Here is a 23,174-nt window from a genome sequence, read left to right as displayed (position 1 = left end):
TGACGGAAAGATGGGTTCTTAATGTCTTCAGCATATTCAGTCATGGACACAATTGCTGGTACCCTTCAGTGAATGTAAGAAAACCCCCCAGTGGTCACAGAAATAACTTTAATCCGACAAAAATGATTATAAATAAAATTCTATAAAATGTAACCAATGAAAGTCAGGCATTGCTCTTCAACCGTGCTTCAACAGCGTTATTTACTCTACGGGACTGTGGCCAACCTCCCTGGATGTGGCTGCATGATGACAAATCAAAGAGACTGATTATTTGAATGCTTACAAAAGAGCCCAGAAAACTTCTAAAGGTGAACTTCAAGCTCATCAGTGTCAGATCACACCATCCATCACTGTTGGAATCAAAGTGGATGACGTGGGAGACGACCAAGGAGGACACCACTGTTGAAAACAAATCATGAAAAAGCCTGACTGGAATTAACCAAACTACATGTTGACAACACACACGTCCCATGGGCAGATGAGACAACAATGAAACTTTTTGCTGAGACATACGTTCACAGACGGGAAAACGAAGCATGTCAAGAAAAGAACGCTGTCCCTACAGAGAAACATGGAGGAGGTTCTCCTATGTTCTGGAGCTGCTTTGCTGCATCGGGGTGAATCTGTGCAGGGTACAATGAAATTTCTAGACCATCAAGGGATTGTAGAGAGAAATGCGCTGGTCACAGACCAGTGAGATATGGATGTAAGGAGGCTGAAAGCATCGGCTGTACATTAATGCATCCTTGCTCTAGCAAGTCATGGAGAACGCAGCAGGATTGTCATCCAGCCTTAGTTTGGTTTTGTGGTAGGTGTAGGACCCTTTTTCTACATAAAAATAATTTTAATTCTACCATTATTAAGAAACATTGTGTATACTTTAAAGCTAGACATTCAAACTAAAGAAAGTATCCTATCAAACGTTTGTTTGGATGTGGATCTGTGTTTCTGTTATTACCTCTTCTCCAGAACGGCTCTTTCCCCAATCCTGTCCTGCTTGGTGTTGGACACGTTTGCTTTCATACAGTTCTGGAATTACCCAGAGATTTACATTTTTGGTACTTTCATTTAGTATGGCCAGATTTGTAGAAAAGCCTTTATTCTGTTCCCTGGTAGAGTGTCAGCATGTTTAGCAGGGCAGCCGCTTTGGAAGGAGGCAGATGAGCAGCCAGTTTGGTCTTCCTAGGAAGCGAGCCTGCGAAACCAGCAGCTTAGACGGCTCCAGATCTTGATTAAAGGTTGACATCAAGTTGCTGCATTTGAAGACTGGATGATATACATTATAATGACGTGTCTACAAAGCTGAGTCTGGCACCTGCACATAGACTGTTAAGTGTCTACTTATTTGGTGAAGGAGCCTGAAGGGCTGGAGGGGCAGTGGTGGGGAGTTGAGAGCTATGAATGGAGAAATGGGGGGAAAAAACGGAGGGGAGATGAAAAAAAAACTTTAATGGAATGACTGACAACTCTGTCAGCACACAGAAAAGGTTAGGGGTGACAGGAAAGCAAGAGAAGGAAGACAGAGAAGCCAAAGCCGGGGGGGGGTAGGAGGTTGCCAGATTTGATTGGCCCAGAAGGAGACGGTAAACGGTTGTGGGTCAGCTGGAGGCAGGCCGGGCTGGCAGAGAGCCAACTGTGGTAATGAGCTCAATACGGTGTGGATTATAAAAAAGTGAAAATACACACTCAGAGTAAAGTTTGTGGAGTTACCTTGGCAACAGTGGAGAGGTACGAATGCCAAGATGAAGGGAGCCCAAGCAGAACAAAAAGAATCAGGTGACTCTTACATTTAGAAATACATGTAACGAAGTATGTTCACAGGCCACAGTGATGAGCTGGAACTACTTTCTACGTGCTCTAGGTACAGATGGAGACCGCTGAAAGAAAAGAAAAAGCTCATGATGCTACTCCAAAAGGCAGCCATCCAGTTAGAAACCAGCAGGCATGCTGGCCAAACCTATTTCAATCTTAACTAAACAAAGGGAAGAAAGCTTCTCATTGCATCTGCCACAAGAACTTTTAAGAAGACCAAAAGTAGACCAACCGCAGGGAGTGTTTGAAATATTGGCCTAGGTCTGCTGTTAATCTGCAGCTTGGATCATTCCACCTCTGCTGATGCTGCCCAAAGCCCAGCTCTCCTCCTCTTTGTTTTCTCTCGTCCCATTCACTAGGAGCATCAGAACACCTTTAACTGTTTAACCTGTTCTTAGACGATGTGCTGTAGAACGTACTCAGGAAACCATCAGACCAGGCCACCTTCTGGCCTAAGAGAAGGCGTTCCACTTCTCTTCCTTTTTTTGTTCCCTCTATCTCTCCCAGTCCTTCTTTTCTTTAGTCCTTTGTGAGGCGGTTGTTTCCTGTGGTGAGCATGGCACTGCCCAGGCACATGTTCTGTGGTGGGCCTGATTACAGCCCTGCTGTAGTGCTGACATTGGCCTGCACCAGCTCTTCATCTACACACACACACACACACACACACACACACACACACACACACACACACACACACACACACACACACACACACACACACACACACACACACACACACACTGGGCCCTTAAGTTCCACCAACTCTGCCAGCAGCTACTGCGGCATGACTTCACCCGGCAACCATTCTTTGCGTCAGACAAAATGCCTCTGTCACCAGAAAAAGGACGGGAGCTGAGAGGAGGGGTGGGAGGGGAACATACAAAGAAAGGGTGGAAGAGATGAGGTGAGTGTGGATGTGCAGTTGCTCTGCAAAGATGAGATGTTTTCAGTCAACATCTAGAAGCCTGGTGTGGTAATTTTAGCTGGAAGGCTAAAAAAAAGCTGTTGTCCCAGAAAGCATAGCAGCGGGCAGACTGGAGGAATCAGTGAGTGCTGGGCTGTGGACAGACTTTTCTGAGCTGATCAGTAGAAGTCAGACCTCTTTATAAAGCAACATCCTCGTGAAGGTTCCAGTCATCCAGGTCGATTCTGGGTCCCTTTTTAATACATTTCTAAACTTTTGGCCAATGTGTATTTTCCAGTTAATAACTATGTCATAACTGCCTAATGAAAATAAAATAAACATGCATCACCAGTCTGACATCTTCTGTGAAAAAGGAGCTTCTCGTTTGGTTCCCAAAGTTAGGGTGGTTCCCAAAGTTAGGGTCAAGACCCCACAGTGGGCCCTAAAACAACAGGCGGTGGTCTTGAATGACCTTACAGACATGAAATTAGTCTGAAAAAGAGACCACCAGCATCACATTCGGCCTTGGCTGAGGCTACAAAAGGATAAAAACAAATAGCCAGTGACTAAGTTACGTTTCTTATTATAGACGCATGCCCACTTAACCAGCACGTCAAGCTGAAGCATTTGTGAATGTCCTTCTAGAGAACGTCTTCATGAACAGAACCAGAACCTGCCCGATAAGCAGTGCTCCAGCTAAATGGTTAGATATTTCACTGCCACGCCAATAGTTTGATCTAAGGTGGTCCTCTGTCATATTTTTAATGCAGACATTTGCACTGTGCAGCCCTAACGTGGACATGTTACTGTACATAAAACAGTTAGCTGGTTGAAGCTGGATGGCTAGTAATAATACACATGCACAAACACGGCTAACGGATCTTTATTTAAAATGTGGCAGATATCAGCCAATCAAATCTGTTCAAGCTTAGTCGTCTGAGTTTATGTGGACACACACTGATGTTGTTTTCATGTCTGTAAAATATCCAAAGCTCCTCAGTAAGTTCAGCCTGTGTTCGTTTGTTGTAGGAGCGGCTGCACTATGAGTCCCTGAGCCAGCACCTTGGGAAGCTCGGAGAGGATGCTGGGAAGATGGTCCATCGAGTCATAGACCTGACAAGACCAGAGGACCTGGATGGTGAGCGTCTCTTTGAAATCTCTCCTCAACTTCTTCCTTTTAGTTTGTTCAGACTTTGAAAAAACAATTTGGCAAAGCAACAAATGAAGGTGATGTTTGGTGACACTCAGTCAAGAGGTCCTCTGGTATTCATGCAGGTATTCACATGTGTTTGTTATTACTAATTAGCTCTCATAAGTATGTCTAATGGCAGCCGTTATTGAATGCTCCTAATATCAGCAATGTGACCCCATAAGCTTTCAATTTGTTAGCATTTAAGTCAAAGAAGAACCCTCCCAAAAGGTTTTGTTGTTTTCAAACACTGAGCAGGGCTGACTTTTCTATTCCATGTAAAAAATATGCATTTTGGATTCATGTGGTGTGAGTGTGTTCTAACCTACCTGTTTCTCATATAAAACACTGATGTTTACAGCGGACGAGAAGCCGAGGAGGACTCATACTGATTCAGTTTAGAGTCAGAGAATAAACACAGGAGCCTATGGGATAGTCACAGGATGTGGAGGGCCTTGCACAACAGCACCACCAAACCAATGAAGGCACCAACGAGGCTTAGCAAAGAAACAACTCAATTGTCATTGTTTTTTTGTCTCTCAGGGAGTAGCATTACAGAGGCACGAGTGTTCAGGGAGGCACGGGGCAGGAGCAACAGTGAGCCCCACATCAAGAGGCCCATGAACGCATTCATGGTTTGGGCTAAAGACGAGAGGAGGAAGATCCTGCAGACCTTTCCTGACATGCACAACTCCAACATCAGTAAGATCCTTGGTAAGGTTTGGTGTTCGGATTGCAGCTATTACTTTGGGAACCACTTGTACTTTTCATTTAGTAAAAAATCTCGCTTGTTCAAATGTTTCCAACTACATTCTAAACTTAGATGATGGTTAGAGTTACTCGAAGTATAAAAATGAACCACTTCCATTCATTTTACAGTTTTAAACTAAGATCGTTCTGTTGTAACAAAAAAAAGACAAATGAAGGAATTACCGCTGCTCTTGAAACCCCGTGTGTAGGATTTAGTGCATTAGATTATGTGTTCGGTACTTTCAGCTGTCAAAACACACATTTTTAGTTGAAAACACTGCAACCAGAAAGTATTCCCAAAATTCAATCAGCTCCAACCAGTCTGGCCATGCTCCTCTGACCTCTGGCATTAACACGGCATTTCACCCACGGAACTGCCGCTCACTGGATGTTTTCCCTATTTTGGACCATTCTCTGTACACCTAGAGATGGTTGTGTGTGACAATCTCAGAAGATCAGCAGTTTCTTAAATACTCAAGCAGCCCGTCTGGCACCGACGACCACGGCACATTCAAAGTCACTTAAATCACCTTTCGTCCCCATTCTGAAGCCCGGTGTAAACTGCAGCGATCATGTCAGCATGCGTAAATGTTGCCACCTTGTGACTGGCTGAACAGTCATTTGCGTTAAGGGGCAGTTGGAGTGGTGTGCCCAGTAAAGTGGCCAGTGAGTATGTAATAGGTCTAGCAGTTTTTGTTTTGGCTGTGTGATTTGCTGTTGTGGCCATCTTGAAGAAGATTTTCTGAGTTGCATTGAAATGCCTCCATTGGTTCATCCAAGAGATATCTGCTAACACACAAAAACATCGTGGCTGTGAGTGTTAGAATGATCACCAGCTACAGAATCATCACACATTCATACCAGAGTAACGTGTCACTTATGTCTCTATTAGTTTCAGATGGAGTACATGGTTCCTCGCCTGCTACTAGAGGTCACAGAGTTCCTTACCAACAAACTGTAGATTATGAGATGGACTTGTGTGTTCCAGCCAGTTACACTCTCCACACAGAGGTCCACTGTATCACCTTGACTAGTGTGATGGATGCATTCAGGCCCAATTCATGTGGATTCTAACCTCCTCAACACAGATATCCATTCACACGGTGCTAAGCTAAACGCTTGTTCTTGAAACGTTCCTAAGACCTTCAATGTCCAAGGCAGAGTCAGTGGCCAGCTGAATCTAAATGCTCCTCCTGAGCGTCATGAACAAATCACTTTTTCTTAGGTGTTGTTGACACGGATTTCTGAGCAGGGTCCTATAAAAGAGCGCTTTATGTCCTGCAAAAGGCTTCCTGAATTCATTGGATTCATCGTTTGGCTTCCTAAATTCCAGTTTTCATGTAAAAAAAAATTAAGTTCAATGTGATATTTTATACATCTCCTTTTAAGTGGACTAATACAGTAACATTATTTTATTTAGCTAAATGTTTCATGTTGAACATAAATTAAGAGGTTTTATTAGCAAAATGCTCTTCACATAATTATTCTGGGTTTTTATTATGTTTGTGTGACGAGACAGAGAAAACGAAACTCAGATGCATACGTGTATTTGGCTTAACGTAAACAGTCTTCCCAATCTAAAAACACAGCTGGACCTTAGGGAGAAGGTGGGTGGCAGATTGGAAAGAAAGCATCTGTGATTCCGGTTTCTCTAAAGTACAAGAGGCGTTTGGGAAGAACCTTGGTAAACAGAGGAGCGAGGCCGCGTGTATAATCATTTGTTAGTGCCTCACAGATGTGCTGCGTTCCTGCAGTGATGGCCTTGTTCACTTGTTCAGATGGACTTCTTTACCAGGAACCAGAAGTACACAATGCATCATGCTTCCTGCTAAGAGGGACAGAACAGAAATCCACTCCTGGTTTTAAACGGCCTCTGGTACTTTGTGCTGTCCTTGTGCTCATGATAAATCTGTGTTTTTATTGGTTGGAGTGTTCTCCTGACTCTCTGAACTATGAAACTGATCGCCTACTCTTACCAAAAACTACTCATCATCATCGTCGTCTTCTTCCGCTTATCCGGGTCCGGGTCGCGGGGGCAGCATCCCATCTAGGGAGCTCCAGACCGTCCTCTCCCCGGCCACCTCCACCAGCTCCTCCGGCAGGACCCCAAGGCGTTCCCGGACCAGATTGGAGATGTAACCTCTCCAACGTGTCCTGGGTCGACCCGGGGGCCTCCTGCCGGCAGGACATGCCCGAAACACCTCCCCAGGGAGGCGTCCAGGAGGCATCCTGACCAGATGCCCAAACCACCTCAACTGACTCCTTTCGATCTGGAAGAGCAGCGGTTCTACTCTGAGTCCCTCCCGAATGTCCGAGCTCCTCACCCTATCTCTAAGGCTGAGCCCGGCCACCCTACGGAGGAAACTCATTTTGGCCGTTTGTATCCGCGATCTCGTTCTTTCGGTCATTACCCAAAGCTCATGACCATAGGTGAGGATTGGGACGTAGATCAACCGGTAAATCGGTTACCAAAAACTACTTAGTCATGTAATTCAGACACAACCCTGCTACATGAAAACCACCACACTTGAGCTGTTCACTCATGGGGCTTTTCCATTAGTGCCTACTCAGTACAGCTCAACTTGTCTCAGTGCAATTTCATGGGGTATCAAGTGAACCGAGCCTGGCCCAAAACGCAATGCCAGAGACTGATGGTCACTTATCGGCTAGAGCAGGGGTGTCAAACATGCGGCCCGCGGGGGTTTAATCCGGCCCGCAAGATGGTTGTGTAAACTTTATTTTCATACTTTACAATGTAGAGTGAAAATAAACTTTTCTTTGTGAGCAAGTTTTCTCTGTAATGAGTATAAATAAAACAAAGCTGCGCTCAAGGCTCACATAAGAACTTGAATCACATCCTGAAGTTGGCCGCCACTCAGGATGTGACTTCTGATATTGATGTGCTGGTGAAAGCTAAAAGATGTAAAGTAAAATGAGTCAAATATACTTTAAGTGCTGCATGGAACTGATCTAGACATCTGATCTGTAAGCTCTTTGAATCACTAAGGAATGTTTTTTTAGTTATCGATTTATTTCAAATTTTCAAGTACACTTCAGGTGTTGTACTTGTACTACACTGTCCTCAGGCTCCAGCCTTGTTTTATATTGATTGAATTAAAACAAAGAAAACAATTGAAGTTTTTTTTTCATTTACCGGTCCGGCCCACCTGGGACTAGATTTCCCTCGATGTGGCCGCTGAGCTAAAATGAGTTTGACACCCCTGGGCTAGAGGATGGAGTCGCTGGTTTTTCCAAAGTTTCCCACCTCGCTGTCCGCAGCCCTTTCAGGGGTCAGACTCTGTCCAGGGACTAAGCAGAATGTTCACCTGCGCTGTGTTGCATCTTTGTGCCATAAACAGATCACCTTATGCTACTTTTGCATTGGGTATAGGTCACCTTGCCAGTCTCTCTCTCTCTCTCTCTCTCTCTCTCTCTCTCTCTCTCTCTCGCGCTATCTCTCTCTCTTGCTCTCTCTTTCAACTGCTGGTAACCTTCGACCGTGACTAACAACATGTATCATTAGCAAACAGACATGGCGTATAGCTGGTGTCAGAAGTAGGAGGAATCTCCATATCATGGGTCCTCCTCCATTTGTTACCTAGGCCATCAGCTCGGGAAGGAGAAGAAATATTAATACCAGCAGACAGACAGTAGTTCCACAACTGGTACAGCCCCACTTTGACTAGCTGTTAGCTTGTCTGACTGATCTGTTTTCCTCCCAATTACAAAATGTTCTTCAAATCATTTTAGACAACAAATATGGTATAATTTGCTTCTTATTCATAGACTCTAAAGTTCTAAGCCAGTGCTGTCTAGTTCTGGTCCTCAAGGGCCACCATCCTACACGTTTTAGAGGTTTCTTTATTTCAACACACCTGATTTGAATGAATGGTATTTAAAAGGACTTCCGTAGAACTTAACATCCTGAGGTCATTGAATGATTGAGTCAGGAAAGACCCAAAACACAGGATAGTGGCTCTCAAATACCAGGATTGGACACCACTTATCTTAACCATTCCTGTAGGTTGGTGATGGAGGTGGTGTCCTCCAGGGCATGGTAATTATATTAGGCTTAGAAACAAGACATCTGGACTTCTTTGCTTCCTTGATGCAATTGTGCTTCCCTTTCAACAAGCTTTGTCAGTTCCAACAGAAAAACACAGAGTACCAACTTGTAGACTGTAGTAAGAAGAACTGTATTAATGGGAGCTAATTTGTAAACAAAACATCCAATGTTGTTTGTAGTCTTGGTCCACATGTGAGATGTTTCTTGAAGGAAGGGGTTGCTGTAAAACTTTCTGGTGACCAAAACTGGAGCTACATTTTAAGTGTTGGACAAACCGAAGCCCCCCTCTTCTGTTTAATGCTAGTTTTTTTCTGTTTTGACAACATATATGTATTTATTTTTTATTCAAGCTTATCTTTTGAAATCATGATTATTTCTTCCCTCTGTGATCTTGGATTAGAAGCAAGACGACCTTAAAGTTATCAGACAGGTGTAGTTACCTGTAGGAAGATTCCTTTAAGATGAAGAAACCAGTAGAAAAGAAGAAACACCTTTCTTTAAGTTGATCCTTTTTCTACAAGTGTGTTACCACACCCTAAAGCCAGGGACTTTGGCCTCTGAAAATATGCATAGGCTTTAAATTATTTTACATTCTAACACAAACTAAACAATTTTCTATTCCATGATCCAGGTTCCCGCTGGAAAGCCATGACCAATCAGGAGAAGCAGCCATACTACGAGGAACAAGCCCGCTTAAGCAAGATCCACTTGGAGAAATATCCCAACTACAAGTACAAGCCCCGACCCAAGAGAACCTGCATCATCGACGGCAAGAAGCTGCGCATCGGAGAATACAAGCAGTTGATGCGCTCACGGCGTCAGGAGATGAGACAGTTTTTTGTGGGGTGAGTTTAGGGTTACACTGACCCTAACCCTGTTCTGAGACGTTGGTTCGTAATGTCACTGCAACCTTTACAGACACGTGGTTGTTCAGCTTAAAGCTACAGAAAAGGATTTTACCTAAAGAATCCTAAAACTCTGAAACCAACATCATCAGAGCCCGTTCCTATAGCTGAAGGAAGAACAACTGATAACCAGAGATGTTGTACCACGAGTCATTTTCTTACTCAAAGATCAATTGTCACCCATCTGGTGTGAGGAACATGCACTTCAGTGGGTTCACATATTTTTGTGTGAGGCCAGGAGACGTGTCTTGGTGAGCTGAGGGCAAGAGGGCTGCTGCAGGCATCCAGAAACTCCATGCTTCACCCTAAACACAAACTTTCTTGTAGAACAAATTCCAAACGGTGTCGGTGATGAAATTTATTACTTTGTTTTTATTAAGATCCCCAATAGCCACTGTTAAAAGAGTTGCTATTCTTCCTGGGGTCATATCATCATCAAGTAAACATAAGAAATGCATCAGCACTGGGCTCACAAGCAAACAACCCATTTTCATCTACAATATTCATCTCCATTATAAGAATACACAACAATAACAAAATATAATACATCTCACAGCAACATGAAAACACAGTTTCTCCACATACAATAGACATTAAAATAAACAATTAAACCATAAAGTAAATAAAACATAAAGTTCACATCTTCTTCCAACTCATGTCGAACGGGTTTATTCAAATAAATAATCTCAACCTCTTACAAAAATCATTCCTTTGTAACGGACCCCTCAACAATTGTGGTAAACCATTCCAATCCACCGTTGCTCTATAAAATACCGACCTCTGAAGAAAATGAGTTCGACTAGCTGGCAACATAAAACGACCATCAGCTTGACGCGTATCATGTTGGTGAACATCTTTAAAGAACGTCAGCTGATTAAAAAAAGGTCTGGTGTTTGTGTATTTATAATATTCCTAATACATGCTATAAGTAAATACTTTTATCTACTCCTTACACACATCCATGCCAGTTCAGTATTCACAGCTCTTTCTAAATAAACAACTCAAAATCAACCGAGCTGCCTTAGTTTGTGCTACCTGTCATTTAATTAAGTTAATAATAATGATAATAATAATGCATTGAACTTATATAGCGCTTTTCTAGACACCCAAAGACGCTTTCACACACTCTTACATTCACACACTGCTAGTGATGGTAAGCTACTTGTAGCCACAGCTGCCCAGGGGAGGTCTGACAGAGGCGAGGCTGCCATTTGGCGCCGTCGGCCCCTCTGACCACCACTAACACAGGCAAGTTGGGTGAAGTGTCTTGCCCAAGGACACAACAGCAGGATACCCCTGGCGGGAGCTGGAATCGAACCCATGACCGACCGATCATGAGGCAACCCGCTCTACCACCTGAGCTACTGCTGCCCCAAAGTTAGCGTCTGTCGTAGCAGCCCAAATTACTGCACAATAGTCCATGTGACACATAACAATTGATTCAACTAATAATTTTCTACTTAAATATGGAAGACAATTCTTACCATTCCCAACCATTGCCACGTTCTTCCCCATTTTCAATCAGATCTGCTTTACTTGACTGTTCCAGCTGAGCGTTTCATCAATTAGACCAAGCAACCCTCACTTCTTTTACTTGCTCTATGGGCATTTCCCAAAGTCAATACAGGTTCTCTCAACAAATGAGATGATCCCATAACCATACATTTAGTCTTCTCAACATTAATAACTAACTTGTTTTCATTGATCCAACCTTCTAACCTTAATTCATTTTTCAATATTGAATTTAATTCCTCCAAATTCCTTTCTGCCACATATAATGTCAAGTCATCATCATATAATACGATTGGGGCACACTCTATCATAAATGATGAATCATTTGTAAAAATAGAAAATAACAACGGTCCAATGCCAGCTTGTTGACATTTTACTATTTCACCATCTATTGAGTTTTTAGGTAAAGATGCATGCTGAGATGGACAGGCGAGTGCATGCAGAAAATGATTATGGCAATCAATCATGCTTTAGTCGATGTTATTGTTGATTATTTTCGTCTGAATCAACCTTCTCTGATGACGATCTGGAGGCTTTTCTTCAACACTCTGTGAGTGCAGATCTGGATGAGGATCTAGAAAAAGAAATCTCGGTGTCTGAGATTGTTTTTGCGATTAACAAAATGCAGAGCAGCAAATCTCCCGGACTGGATGATTCTTTTCCTTTGTGTGGTCAAGGATTGTGGACTGACCACCAGGGTTTACAAGCTCCTCATGAAAGGTTTGGAACCTTGCAAGACTCTATCTGCAGAATCTTTCAACATTTGCCAAAGCACGTTATTTTTTAAATGGTAGCGCGTGCAGAACAGAAAAACTGTGGCATTGTCGTGGAACTCGTGGATGTGTTTAAAGCCATCCCAGTGGGCCGCGTTTGAGATGGGTTTAGCAGAGGCCGCAGCTTGAATAGGAGCGATTTTTAATAGCTTGTCATTTATTAAATTAGGACAATGCTGGGTGCTTGCGGGCAGTGAAACTGGAGACAGACAGAGTGGAATATGAAATGTAAGCAGATGTTTGAGAGGGAATGAAGGAGAAAGAGGCAGACGTCAGTGGCTGTACGCCACATTTACTGTGTGTGGTCAAGTAAATGTAAAAACGCTCTGACTCTCCAAGCCTGGACTTTCAGTTAAAGCTACACAGCGCATTTCTGGCACATTCCACTCAACTGAACCTGAGCTGATTTAATGTGAAAATGAGTGAGTCAGAGAATGCAGCTGAATTAGCGTCAGCAGACAGAGGGCAGGAAAGTATTGGGTGGGAAACGTGAGCAATTTTCCTGTTTGATGTGGTGGATTTGAGCAGCCAGAGGGCCTTTTTGAGTGATGTGCAGTTACTCTCGTTCCATCTATATCATAACCAACTAATTAGCTTGATGCTACTGTGAGATGGCAACTCGAGTTCCATGTTTGGGCATGCTACACTCAATAAGAAGTACTGCTCTTTAGTTTTAAAGTATAAAGTGAAATAAAGTAAGCAAATCCCGCTTATTCAGCTTGCATGGAAAACTTTTATGTCATTAGATTATGCTTACAAAGATGCTATGCTGGGACTTTAGCAGCCTATGCAGTCTGGTATTACAACACTTGGCTGACGTTTCAGAATTAAAAGTCTCACTGATGGATTTCTTTGTCTTCGTTGTCGCTGAATGCGCAATAAGCTCCGTCACTTCAAGATTTTAGAACTAGGTTCAAGACTCATGTTTACATGTTTGCTTTAATATCCTATGAGCAATGAAGCTGCCTTTTTAAAAAGAAGTTATGATACTTGTCCGGAGACTGCTGGAGATGGGCACCGGCCTCCTGTGACCCTGTGTGGAGTAGCTGGTATAGAAAATGGATGGATGGATGGATCTTTTTTTTCCAATCTTTTATTTTCATTTATTGACATTAAAATAAAAATACAGAACTAAATTGCTGCAAGCCAAAATGAAAAAGGGGACAGAAAGAAGAAAAACTTATGTTGTCTGCCCCTTTTAACTAAAATAGCATTAATACAAATGAAATAATCATATGATTCTTAAAGAAATTGAACAATATAGTTCCTGGACTTGTTGGCCGACAAAATCTCAACCCATGAATTTGAGAAAAAAAAAGAAAGAAAACAATTTACACAGAAAGAAGCATTAAGTTATAGATCTATATACATACATATATACACATACGAATACATACTAGGTTTTTTTCCCTTTCATCCCCCCCACCCCCCTCCTCTCACACATTTATGTAACGGATCTATAAAAGTTAATCATTTTATTTTTTATCTCTTTTTTGAAAGTCAATATTTTTTTTTGCATTCTTGAGTTCAGTATTCAATTTATTCCACAATTTAACTCCATTTATGGAGACACAATGTTCCTTTACGAGTATCCGATGTCTAGGTATGTTAAATAATTCATGTCCCTTTAAATCATATTTGCTATGTCTTTTTGAAAATCATTTAATTAATCCTGCAGGTACGTTCCTTTTGTTTGCATTATACATACATTTTAAAATATTGAAGTCCACCAGATCATAGAACTTTAGTGTTTTTAATTCAATAAATAATGAATTGGATGGATCTCTGTAGTTGCTCCTTGTGATTATTCTTATTGCTTTTTTCTGTAAGATGTAAATGGAATTTGTGTAAGTTTTATATGTTGTTCCCCAGATTTCAAGTTCAGGTATGGTATGATCAGTGAGTTATATAACAAATATAATGAATTATTATCAAGCAACCCTTTAGCTCTATGTAACAGTGCAATAGTTTTAGATATTTTAGTTTTGACACTGTTTATATGCAGTTTCCAAGACATTTTTTCGTCAATGATGACTCCCAGATACTTGACTTCTTTAACTCTTTTAATATTAATCTCATCTATATTTAATAAAATTTCATCATTTGAATTTGTATTACTAAATATCATAAAACAGGATTTATCACTGTTTAATGATAGTTTGTTCCCATCAAACCTTAGTTTAATTTTTGTCATCTCTGTTTGTATCACTTCTATCATCTGCTCAACATTATCTCCTGAATAGTAAAAAGTTGTATCATCTGCAAATAAGGTGCATTTTACAGACTACTGTGTCATGGTTTCATAGACACTGTTTCCCTCTAATATGTTTGATCTCTTGCTTCCATGTAGTGTTCAGTACTTTGGTTTTATCCCTCTGAGGTGACTGAATAGTGCTCTATAGGTGATGATGATGATGATGATGATGATGATGATGATGATAAAATAACTTGGAATAATTCCCACTTTTGTTATTTTTTTCAGTACTTTGATTCTCTCTGTGACAATATTCTTTGAGTTAGCATCATTTTCTTGGGGGGCTAAGTACAGCAGATCATGTAGCATAGTAAAGACTAGCTAAACCGTTTCTCCACTGGTTTGCTAGCTTAGTGAAATTGTTTGTAAATATTAGGATTTTTCATGGATTATTCATGTATAAATGGTCTAAAATATGAAGATTTAATTGAATGATACAATAATCGTTACATCAACTGCTCAGACTAGCTGTTAGCCTATCAATCCAGTTAAAGTAGTTTTACAAAGTTAACCCCAAAACATGTTCCCTTTGAACTTTCATAGAGGAATGCACATATTTGTTAAATCAGTTTATTGTTCATTTCATGTCGCTTCAGTATAATCGGTGGGTGGGTAGTCCTGATTTGTGACATATTATGAACGCAAAGACATTTATTGGTCACTCTCACTTTTCTATACTGGTAAGTTAAAACAAAAACCTTTTGAGACCAATAGGCAGAAAAACTAACTTGCCTTTGCTTATCCTGGTGTTTCATGTCACACATACTTTATAGTTTTGGTTTTTATTTTAAACTCGTCTGCTGGTTTTAACCTGTTCTTAATGCTTTATTCCTCGTCTTCTCTCTCGTTTCTTTGGTTCTTCAGGCCCCAGCCACAGATTTCCCTCAGCAACAGTCCAGGAGGTGTAGGAGTTTATCCAGGTGCAATAACCATGGCAACAGCCACACCATCCCCACATCTGACCTCAGACTGCTCAAGCAACTCAGTCAGCCCTGAACCCACCATCCCAGTCATCCAGAGCACATACGGGGTGAAGTCTGAGCCTGGTGGAGGCAGCAACGGAGGCGGGGTGGGAGCCCTGGATCTGCCTGGTGACCCCACCAACGGAGATGATGATATGGACATGTACGAGGACTATGAAGATGAGCCTAAATCAGACTATAGCAGCGACCGCGAAACACGGGAGGCTGTCGGCGCTAACTGAGCACCAGTAGGGTGCCACACATCAAAGGAAAACTGTCCTTTTACATGGAGACAAATGGTGAAGAAAGTTTATAACAGACCTTCAGGCACACTTTCACGACACCGTTGACCGAACGCGTCCAGCTGAGATCTGAACTGTACAGACCTGCACAAAACCTGTCGGAGCTGTCTGTCACCTGCTGGACAATCAGGCAGACGGGGGAGGGGCCGTCCCAGGAGCACAACCTCAACAATCATTAGACATCCAGCTGACAATGAGCTTCGGTTTCCCACTCTTTGACAATCTTTTGAAAAAAGCGTTAGACGACGGGGTAAATGGGACTAGAACAAAATAGCAACATACACACACGTCACTGTGTGGTTTGTTGAGAGCGTGCATGAGTTTTCAGCCTTACACGCTGCTCTTTGACAGCTATTTGGTCTTACATGTTTAAGGAGTGTGTTCGTTTTATTATCATTTATTTACATTTTGTGTTTTAATTTTGTTTTCTGACTTCTCTGACAGGTCCCTGCCTTGACAAACTCTGGAATGTCAGAACTTGAAATTGGGAAAATTTTTAATATAAAATCTAGCTCTTGTAATGGTACAGTCTTACCTTTGTTGAACAAGTATACAGTGCTACATCTTTTTTCTTTTTGACAAACTGCTTACATTACATTACTGGTAGATTATAATTATTAATTTTAATATCCCAGCTCAGGTATGATGTGCCAGCTTGTGAATGTGTGTTTTTCTGTTTGGTTTTGTTTTATTTTCATACAAAAATAATGGTGAGACTTTGTAGACTGTCATGGAAATAAAGGGAGTTACATCCCTTATTATTATTATTATTATTATTATTATTATTATTATTATTATTATTATTAGGAAGGAAAGAACAACATTTTGTACAGTTTTCTTCATATGTGCCAAACCTTTACATTTACTCTGGATGTTGTAGTCTTAAATTCAAATGCTTCAAAGAGAGTCTTATACAATCAACTTCCCTTTATCTGCTGAGAAGGATTGACCAGTTGCTGGTTCCCTTCCTGACCCAATCACAGGCAGAGCTCAGGGAGGCTACTTTGTCTCGCACGCACACACACACACACACACACACACACACACACACACACACACACACACACACACACACACACACACACACACACACACGCACGCGCACACACGCACACACGCACACGCACACACACACACACACACACACACACACACACACACACACACACACACACACACACACAGACAGCTGACTGCCTCATAAGCCACATCACCCTTAGTTGGCCAGACTCAAGCATTCAGGGCCGTCTCTTTACTTCAGACTAAATTTAGATTTTATTTGAGGATAGTAAACGTTTACCTTAAGTTGTTCTGACATAGGATCCTAGAGAAAAAAACAACTTTTTAATATCCCGAATCCCTTCACTGCGTTCAGTCGGTACTAAAATGCACAAAGCAATTACTATTTTTCCTAGCTAATATGTTGTCATTGTATTATTTTTTTACCATCAAGTGAGAGAGAAATGCCAAATGAGTGTTTTAGAAACGAAAATCACCTTTACCTAGTAGCAAAACTGAAAGGTTACATTTCAAAAGGGTATGTTTTTCTACGTTGAGTGTTTTAAGTTAGTAAATTATTAAAACCAACAGTTGGATATTTGTCAGCCACCCCAGTCGGAGCACAGTGTTTCCTGTTTGTCTTTCCTCTAATGCACCATGCTGCAGCACACCGGATATTCCTGTTTAAACATTCATTCTGACAAATCTAAACTTCTTGATCATGTCTGATTGTAGAAGCGTCACAAGCTAGGACTGGTCGTTGGTTTTCACTGACATTTCAGCCCTTTCTCCTATTGTCATACACATCTTAAGCACTGGATATGTTGTGTTATTGTTTCTTTTGACTAATGTGAAGTTGTTTGATTTAAAACAAGACAGATTAGTTGGTACAAAGTGCTGTTCTGTGGCCCATGCTAGGTACCACGAATGCCTTTTCTTAAGAAGCGTTTTCATTTATTTAAGCAGAATTTGTTTCAGCAGCTCCGGTGTTCACATCACACCTCTGACATCTTTTTCTAAGGTAACCTCATGCTCCTGTCGGCTGTGGCCTGCAGAGGCAGAGCACACGTTTCACACACATTTTGTTGTGATGAGTATTGTATTTGAACTTAAATTGTGCATTTTAACATTTCATTGTATTTATTAGCCAGTTTTGGCTCTAAAAAGTGTCAGTACAACTTTGGTGAGGAAGACAATCTAAAAAATATGTATGAATAAAAAAGTAAAGACTTGTCCTCTTTCCTCCTTCACCTCTCTGTCGTTGCTGTTCAGGAATCTTTATTAGTTTTAGGGGAAACGAGATTTGTTGAACAATGAATGCAACACTGAAAGCTGTGTGTACGAGTTACATAGGTGGAGGTTTTATTTCTATTTGCTTTAAATATTACTCCGATTTTCCGACCACCTAACAATTCCCTACACATGGCTGTCTGTTCCCAAATCCGAGCTTTTCTACTTGCTCTTCATATTTTGGTGGCCCATTACAGTAAATGTGGCCTATTGTTCCAGTGTGTGTGTGTGTGTGTGTGTGTGTGTGTGTGTGTGTGTGTGTGTGTGTGTGTGTGTGTGTGTGTGTGTGTGTGTGTGTGTGTGTGAGGTAACAGGGCACATTCTGACTGTGCTGTGGTGTGTACGCCGCGGCGCCGGTACTCGCTGCAGCCAATCCCAGTGCAGCAGAGATGAGGAACAGAGAGCACAGCCATATGCAACCACACCATAAATCTAATTGTAATTCCCAAATCAACTGTAGCGTCACCCTGAGAGGGGCGCCAGCGAGTTTGTCACACTGCTTTGTAGCCTTGTATGTGTGTGTGTGTGCATGTGTGTGTGTACTCTGCACTATGCTTTTAGCTGGGAGGGGTGTATGAAATCATACTTGTGCTGTTGCCACGCTGATCTTGTTAAATAAGTCGTCATAATTTACATTTCCTGTTTCTCCTCTGCTGGAGGAACTTTTGGGTGTTTGAAAACAGACACAATGTGCGAGCGTGCACAGCTGATGTAAAGCTTTCAGCACCTTGAAAATAGATCGTTTTTCTCACATTCTGATAGTTACATAACTAGAGTCTATGTACATAAATGATGGTCATTGTGGCGTTATTATCTAACTATCATCTAACGACATTATCTACATCTACATGTACATGATATAACCTACATGTTGTAAATATTTGCTGCCTTATCCGTTGTAGATAGCTTCCCTATTGACCTCTGTTTGGAGGAATAGAGTTTGGGACCCAAAAGACTGATAGGCTAACTGCTAGTACTAACTAAAATACCAAAGTGGACTGCTTCTGTCTTTAAATTGCACCCATCTCATGAATTTATCAGCAATTTGAGCAAACATTATTATAAAAACATTCACATTGTTGATATCAAACCACTCCTCCTTGAACCGTCACCTTATCGTGGTGGAGGAGTTTGAGTGCCCTAATGATCCTAGGAGCTATGTTGTCTGGGGCACTTAGTGCCCCTGGTAGGGTCTCCCATGACAAATTGGTCTTAGGTGAAGGGTGAGACAAAGAACGGTTCGAAGGATCTTTCATGGTGGTTAAAACGAAGAGTCGGAGTACCCGGCCCGGAGGGTTACCGGGGTCCCACCCTGGAGCCAGGCCTGGGGTTGGGGCCCGTGAGCGAGCGCCTGGTGGCCGGGCTTTCGCCCATGGGGCCCGGCCGGGCCCAGCCCGAACCGGATACATGGGCTCGTCCAACTGTGGACCCACCACCCGCAGGAGGAACATGAAGGGTCCGGTGCAATGTGAATCGGGTGGCAGACCAAGGCGGGAGCCTTGGCGGTCCAATCCCCGGACAAGGAAACTAGTTTTTGGGACATGGAACGTCACCTCGCTGGCGGGGAAGGAGCCGGAGCTTGTGGCAGAGGTTGAGCGGTACCGGCTAGATATAGTCGGACTCACCTCGACACATTGCATTGGCTCTGGAACCCGAGACCTGGAGAGGGGTTGGACACTCTACTTTGCTGGAGTTGCTCCGGGTGAGAGGCGGAGGGCTGGGGTTGGCTTTTTGTTAGCCCCGAGACTCTCTGCCTGTGTGTTGGGGTTTACCCCGGGGGACAAGAGGGTAGCTTCCTTGCGCCTTCGGGTCGGGGAACGGGTCCTGACTGTTGTTTGTGCTTATGGGCCAAATATCAGTTCAGAGTACCCACCCTTTTTGGAGTCCCTGGGACGAGTGCTAGATAGTGCTCCATCAGGGGACTCCATTGTCCTGCTGGGGGACTTCAATGCTCACGTGGGCAATGACAGCTTGACCTGGAGGGGTGTGATTGGGAGGAACGGCCCACCTGATCAGAACTCGAGCGGTGTTTTGTTATTGGACTTCTGTGCAAGCCGCAGTTTGGCCATAACGAACACCATGTTCGAACATAAGGATGCCCACCGGTACACTTGGTACCAGGGCAGCCTAGGTCACAGGTCGATGATAGATTTTGTAGTCGTATCATCTGACCTGCGACCGTATGTTTTGGACACCCGAGTGAAGAGAGGGGCGGAGCTGTCAACTGATCACCACCTGGTGGTGAGTTGGATCAGATGGCAAGGGAACATGCCGCGTAGACCTGGCAGACCCAAACGCATAGTGAGGGTCTGCTGGGAACGCCTGGCAGAAGAACCTGTCAAGACGGTCTTCAACTCCCACCTCCGGCAGAGCTTTGACCACGTCCCGAGAGCAGTGGGGGACATTGAGTCCGAGTGGGCCTTGTTCCACTCTGCGATTGTCGAGGCGGCTGTTGCTAGCTGTGGTCGTAAGGTGGCCGGTGCCAGTCGTGGTGGCAACCCCCGTACCCGCTGGTGGACACCAGAGGTTCGGGGAGCCGTCAGGCTGAAGAAGGAGGCCTACAGGGCGTGGCTGGTCTGTGGGTCTCCGGAGGCAGCAGACAGGTACCGGATAGCCAAGCGGGGTGCAGCAGTGGCAGTTGCCGAGGCAAAATCTCGGGCGTGGGAGGAGTTTGGTGAGGCCATGGAGAAAGACTATCGATCGGCTCCAAAGAGGTTCTGGCAAACTGTCCGGCGCCTCAGGAGAGGAAGGCAGCAACTCGCTCACACTGTTTACAGTGGGGATGGGGAGCTGCTGACGTCAACTGAGGCTATAGTCGGACGGTGGAAGGAATACTTTGAGGAGCTCCTCAATCCCACCAATGCGCATTCCGAGGAGGAACCAGAGCTGGGAGGCCTGGGGATGGACTGTCCGATCTCGGGGGCAGAAGTTGCTGAGGTAGTCAAACAACTACACAGCGGCGGAGCCCCGGGGGCGGATGAGGTTCGTCCTGGGTATCTTAAGGCTATGGATGTTGTAGGGCTGTCATGGTTGACACGTCTCTACAACATTGCGTGGTCATCGGGGGCAGTTCCTAGGGAGTGGCAGACCGGGGTGGTGGTCCCCATCTTTAAGAAGGGTGACCTGAGGGTGTGTTCCAACTATAGGGGGATCACACTCCTCAGCCTCCCTGGAAAGGTCTACTCCAAGGTACTGGAGAGGAGGGTCCGATCGATAGTTGAATCTCAGATAGAGGAGGAGCAATGTGGTTTTCGTCCTGGCCGTGGAACTGTGGACCAGCTCTATACCCTTGCAAGGGTGATGGAGGGGGCATGGGAGTTTGCCCAACCAATCCACATGTGCTTTGTGGATTTGGAGAAGGCTTATGACCGTGTCCCCAGGGGCACCCTGTGGGGGACGCTCCAGGAGTATGGGGTGGGTGGCTTTCTGTTAAGGGCCATTCAGTCCCTTTACCAGAGGAGCGTGAGTTTGGTCCGCATAGCCGGTAGTAAGTCGGACCTGTTCCCAGTGAGGGTTGGACTCCGCCAGGGCTGCCCTTTGTCACCGGTTCTGTTCATCACTTTTATGGACAGAATTTCTAGACGCAGCCGTGGTGTGGAGTGTGTCGAGTTTGGTGGCAGGAGAATCTCGTCTCTGCTTTTTGCGGATGATGTGGTCCTCCTAGCTTCATCCAGCTCTGACCTTCAGCTCTTGCTGGGTAGGTTCGCGGCCGAATGTGAAGCGGCTGGGATGAGGATCAGCACCTCCAAATCTGAGACCATGGTTCTCGACCGGAAAAGGGTGGCTTGCCACCTCCGGGTCGGGGGAGAGGTCCTACCTCAAGTGGAGGAGTTTAAGTATCTTGGGGTCTTGTTCACGAGTGAGGGTAGGAGGGATCGGGAGATCGACAGGCGGATTGGTTCGGCGTCTGCAGTGATGCGGACGCTGACCCGATCTGTCGTGGGGAAGAGGGAGCTGAGCCAGAAAGCCAGGCTCTCGATTTACCGGTCGATCTACGTCCCAATCCTCACCTATGGTCATGAGCTTTGGGTAATGACCGAAAGAACGAGATCGCGGATACAAGCGGCCGAAATGAGTTTCCTCCGTAGGGTGGCCGGGCTCAGCCTTAGAGATAGGGTGAGGAGCTCGGACATTCGGGAGGGACTCGGAGTAGAACCGCTGCTCCTCCGGATCGAAAGGAGCCAGTTGAGGTGGTTTGGGCATCTGGTCAGGATGCCTCCTGGACGCCTCCCTGGGGAGGTGTTTCGGGCATGTCCTGCCGGCAGAAGGCCCCCGGGTCGACCCAGGACACGTTGGAGAAGTTACATCTCCAATCTGGTCCGGGAACGCCTTGGGGTCCTGCCGGAGGAGCTGGTGGACAAGGCCGGGGAGAGGACGGCCTGGAGCTCCCTAGTTGGGATGCTGCCCCCGCGACCCGGACCCGGATAAGCGGAGGAAGACGACGAGAGATATCAAACCATCATGGTACTGAAATATGGTACTTTTTAAGAGTACATTGAAGTACACAGTATGTCACTTATGCACAGCTGATCAGAACTCCCATTTAGAATCCTCTGAAGTTGAGTGTGAGTGTGTCATAGAAGACCTGTGTGTATTTTTGGTTGACTCTGGTGACATGAATCCTTTTCAACAGTGGGACGTTTTTAGCTGAGGGTTTGGTTAGTGTTTACACATTAGGAGATGTTTGGTTCAGTTCTGTTTTATGATTTAACTTCATCAAGGTCCAGATGACATCAAGTCCACCTGGTGGAACAACTCTGGACTCACATCGAGCTCCTCTTGGAGATCACCTCACCACACACCAATACAAGTGACAATGAAAAGAGGTAATACATAGACTAAAATAAATACATTGCATACAGATGTAACTAGGGCTGGGGTCTCTCTGCAAGGAGTTAGCATGTTTTCCCTGGGCATGCGTGGGTTCCCTCTGGGTTCTCTGGTTCCTTAGTTGTGAGTGTGTGTGCATGGTTGTTTGTCCTGTGTGTTTCTGTGTTGCCCTATGATGGACCTGTCCAGGGTGTACCCCACCTGTTTGCCCATTGACAGCTGGAGATGGCACCAGCCCCCCGCGACCCTGCGTGAATTAGCGGATACAGAAAAATTTAGACACCCAGAGTTTGTTAAATAGGATTTAACTCCTTACCTATTCTATTTAACATTGAGTACCCTGAGAAAACCATGCACGCACCTGGAGAACATGCTAACTAAGCGGATATGCTACCAGCTGCACCTCCATGCAGCCACATTTTTAATATAAACAGTTCCATTTAAACGTTGAACCCTAAATCTAATTATTTTTGTTTCAAAACTAAATAATAAATAATAATACAAACATAACAATAAATAAATACATTCAGTCTGCTGTTAACTTAAAGTATAATAATGAAATTCCCTATATAACATAACCTGTTTCAATGATGAGACTGTGTGTGTGTTTTCAACCATGTCAGCTG

General features: G+C 43.9%; 1 protein-coding gene across 3 annotated transcripts in view; it reads left to right on the top strand.

The window, feature by feature from the left end:
- LOC107388356 (transcription factor SOX-6) overlaps positions 1 to 15,571 on the top strand; it is a 40,265-nt gene extending 24,694 nt beyond the window's left edge. For all 3 annotated transcript variants that reach the window (XM_070550275.1, XM_054732794.2, XM_054732793.2), the window contains exons 6-9: positions 3,746 to 3,854; positions 4,449 to 4,619; positions 9,353 to 9,566; positions 15,030 to 15,571. In XM_070550275.1, coding sequence (XP_070406376.1) covers positions 3,746 to 3,854; positions 4,449 to 4,619; positions 9,353 to 9,566; positions 15,030 to 15,369 — 834 coding nt within the window. In that variant the 3' untranslated portion in view covers positions 15,370 to 15,571. The remainder of the gene's footprint in view (positions 1 to 3,745; positions 3,855 to 4,448; positions 4,620 to 9,352; positions 9,567 to 15,029) is intronic.
- The last annotated feature ends 7,603 nt before the right edge of the window (positions 15,572 to 23,174 follow it).

The sequence above is a fragment of the Nothobranchius furzeri genome, chromosome 4, assembly GCF_043380555.1.
Source record: "Nothobranchius furzeri strain GRZ-AD chromosome 4, NfurGRZ-RIMD1, whole genome shotgun sequence".
Taxonomy (NCBI): Eukaryota; Metazoa; Chordata; class Actinopteri; order Cyprinodontiformes; family Nothobranchiidae; genus Nothobranchius; species Nothobranchius furzeri.
The sequence above is the reverse complement of the archived record's forward strand: the minus strand, read 5'-3'. Positions and strand labels throughout refer to the sequence as shown.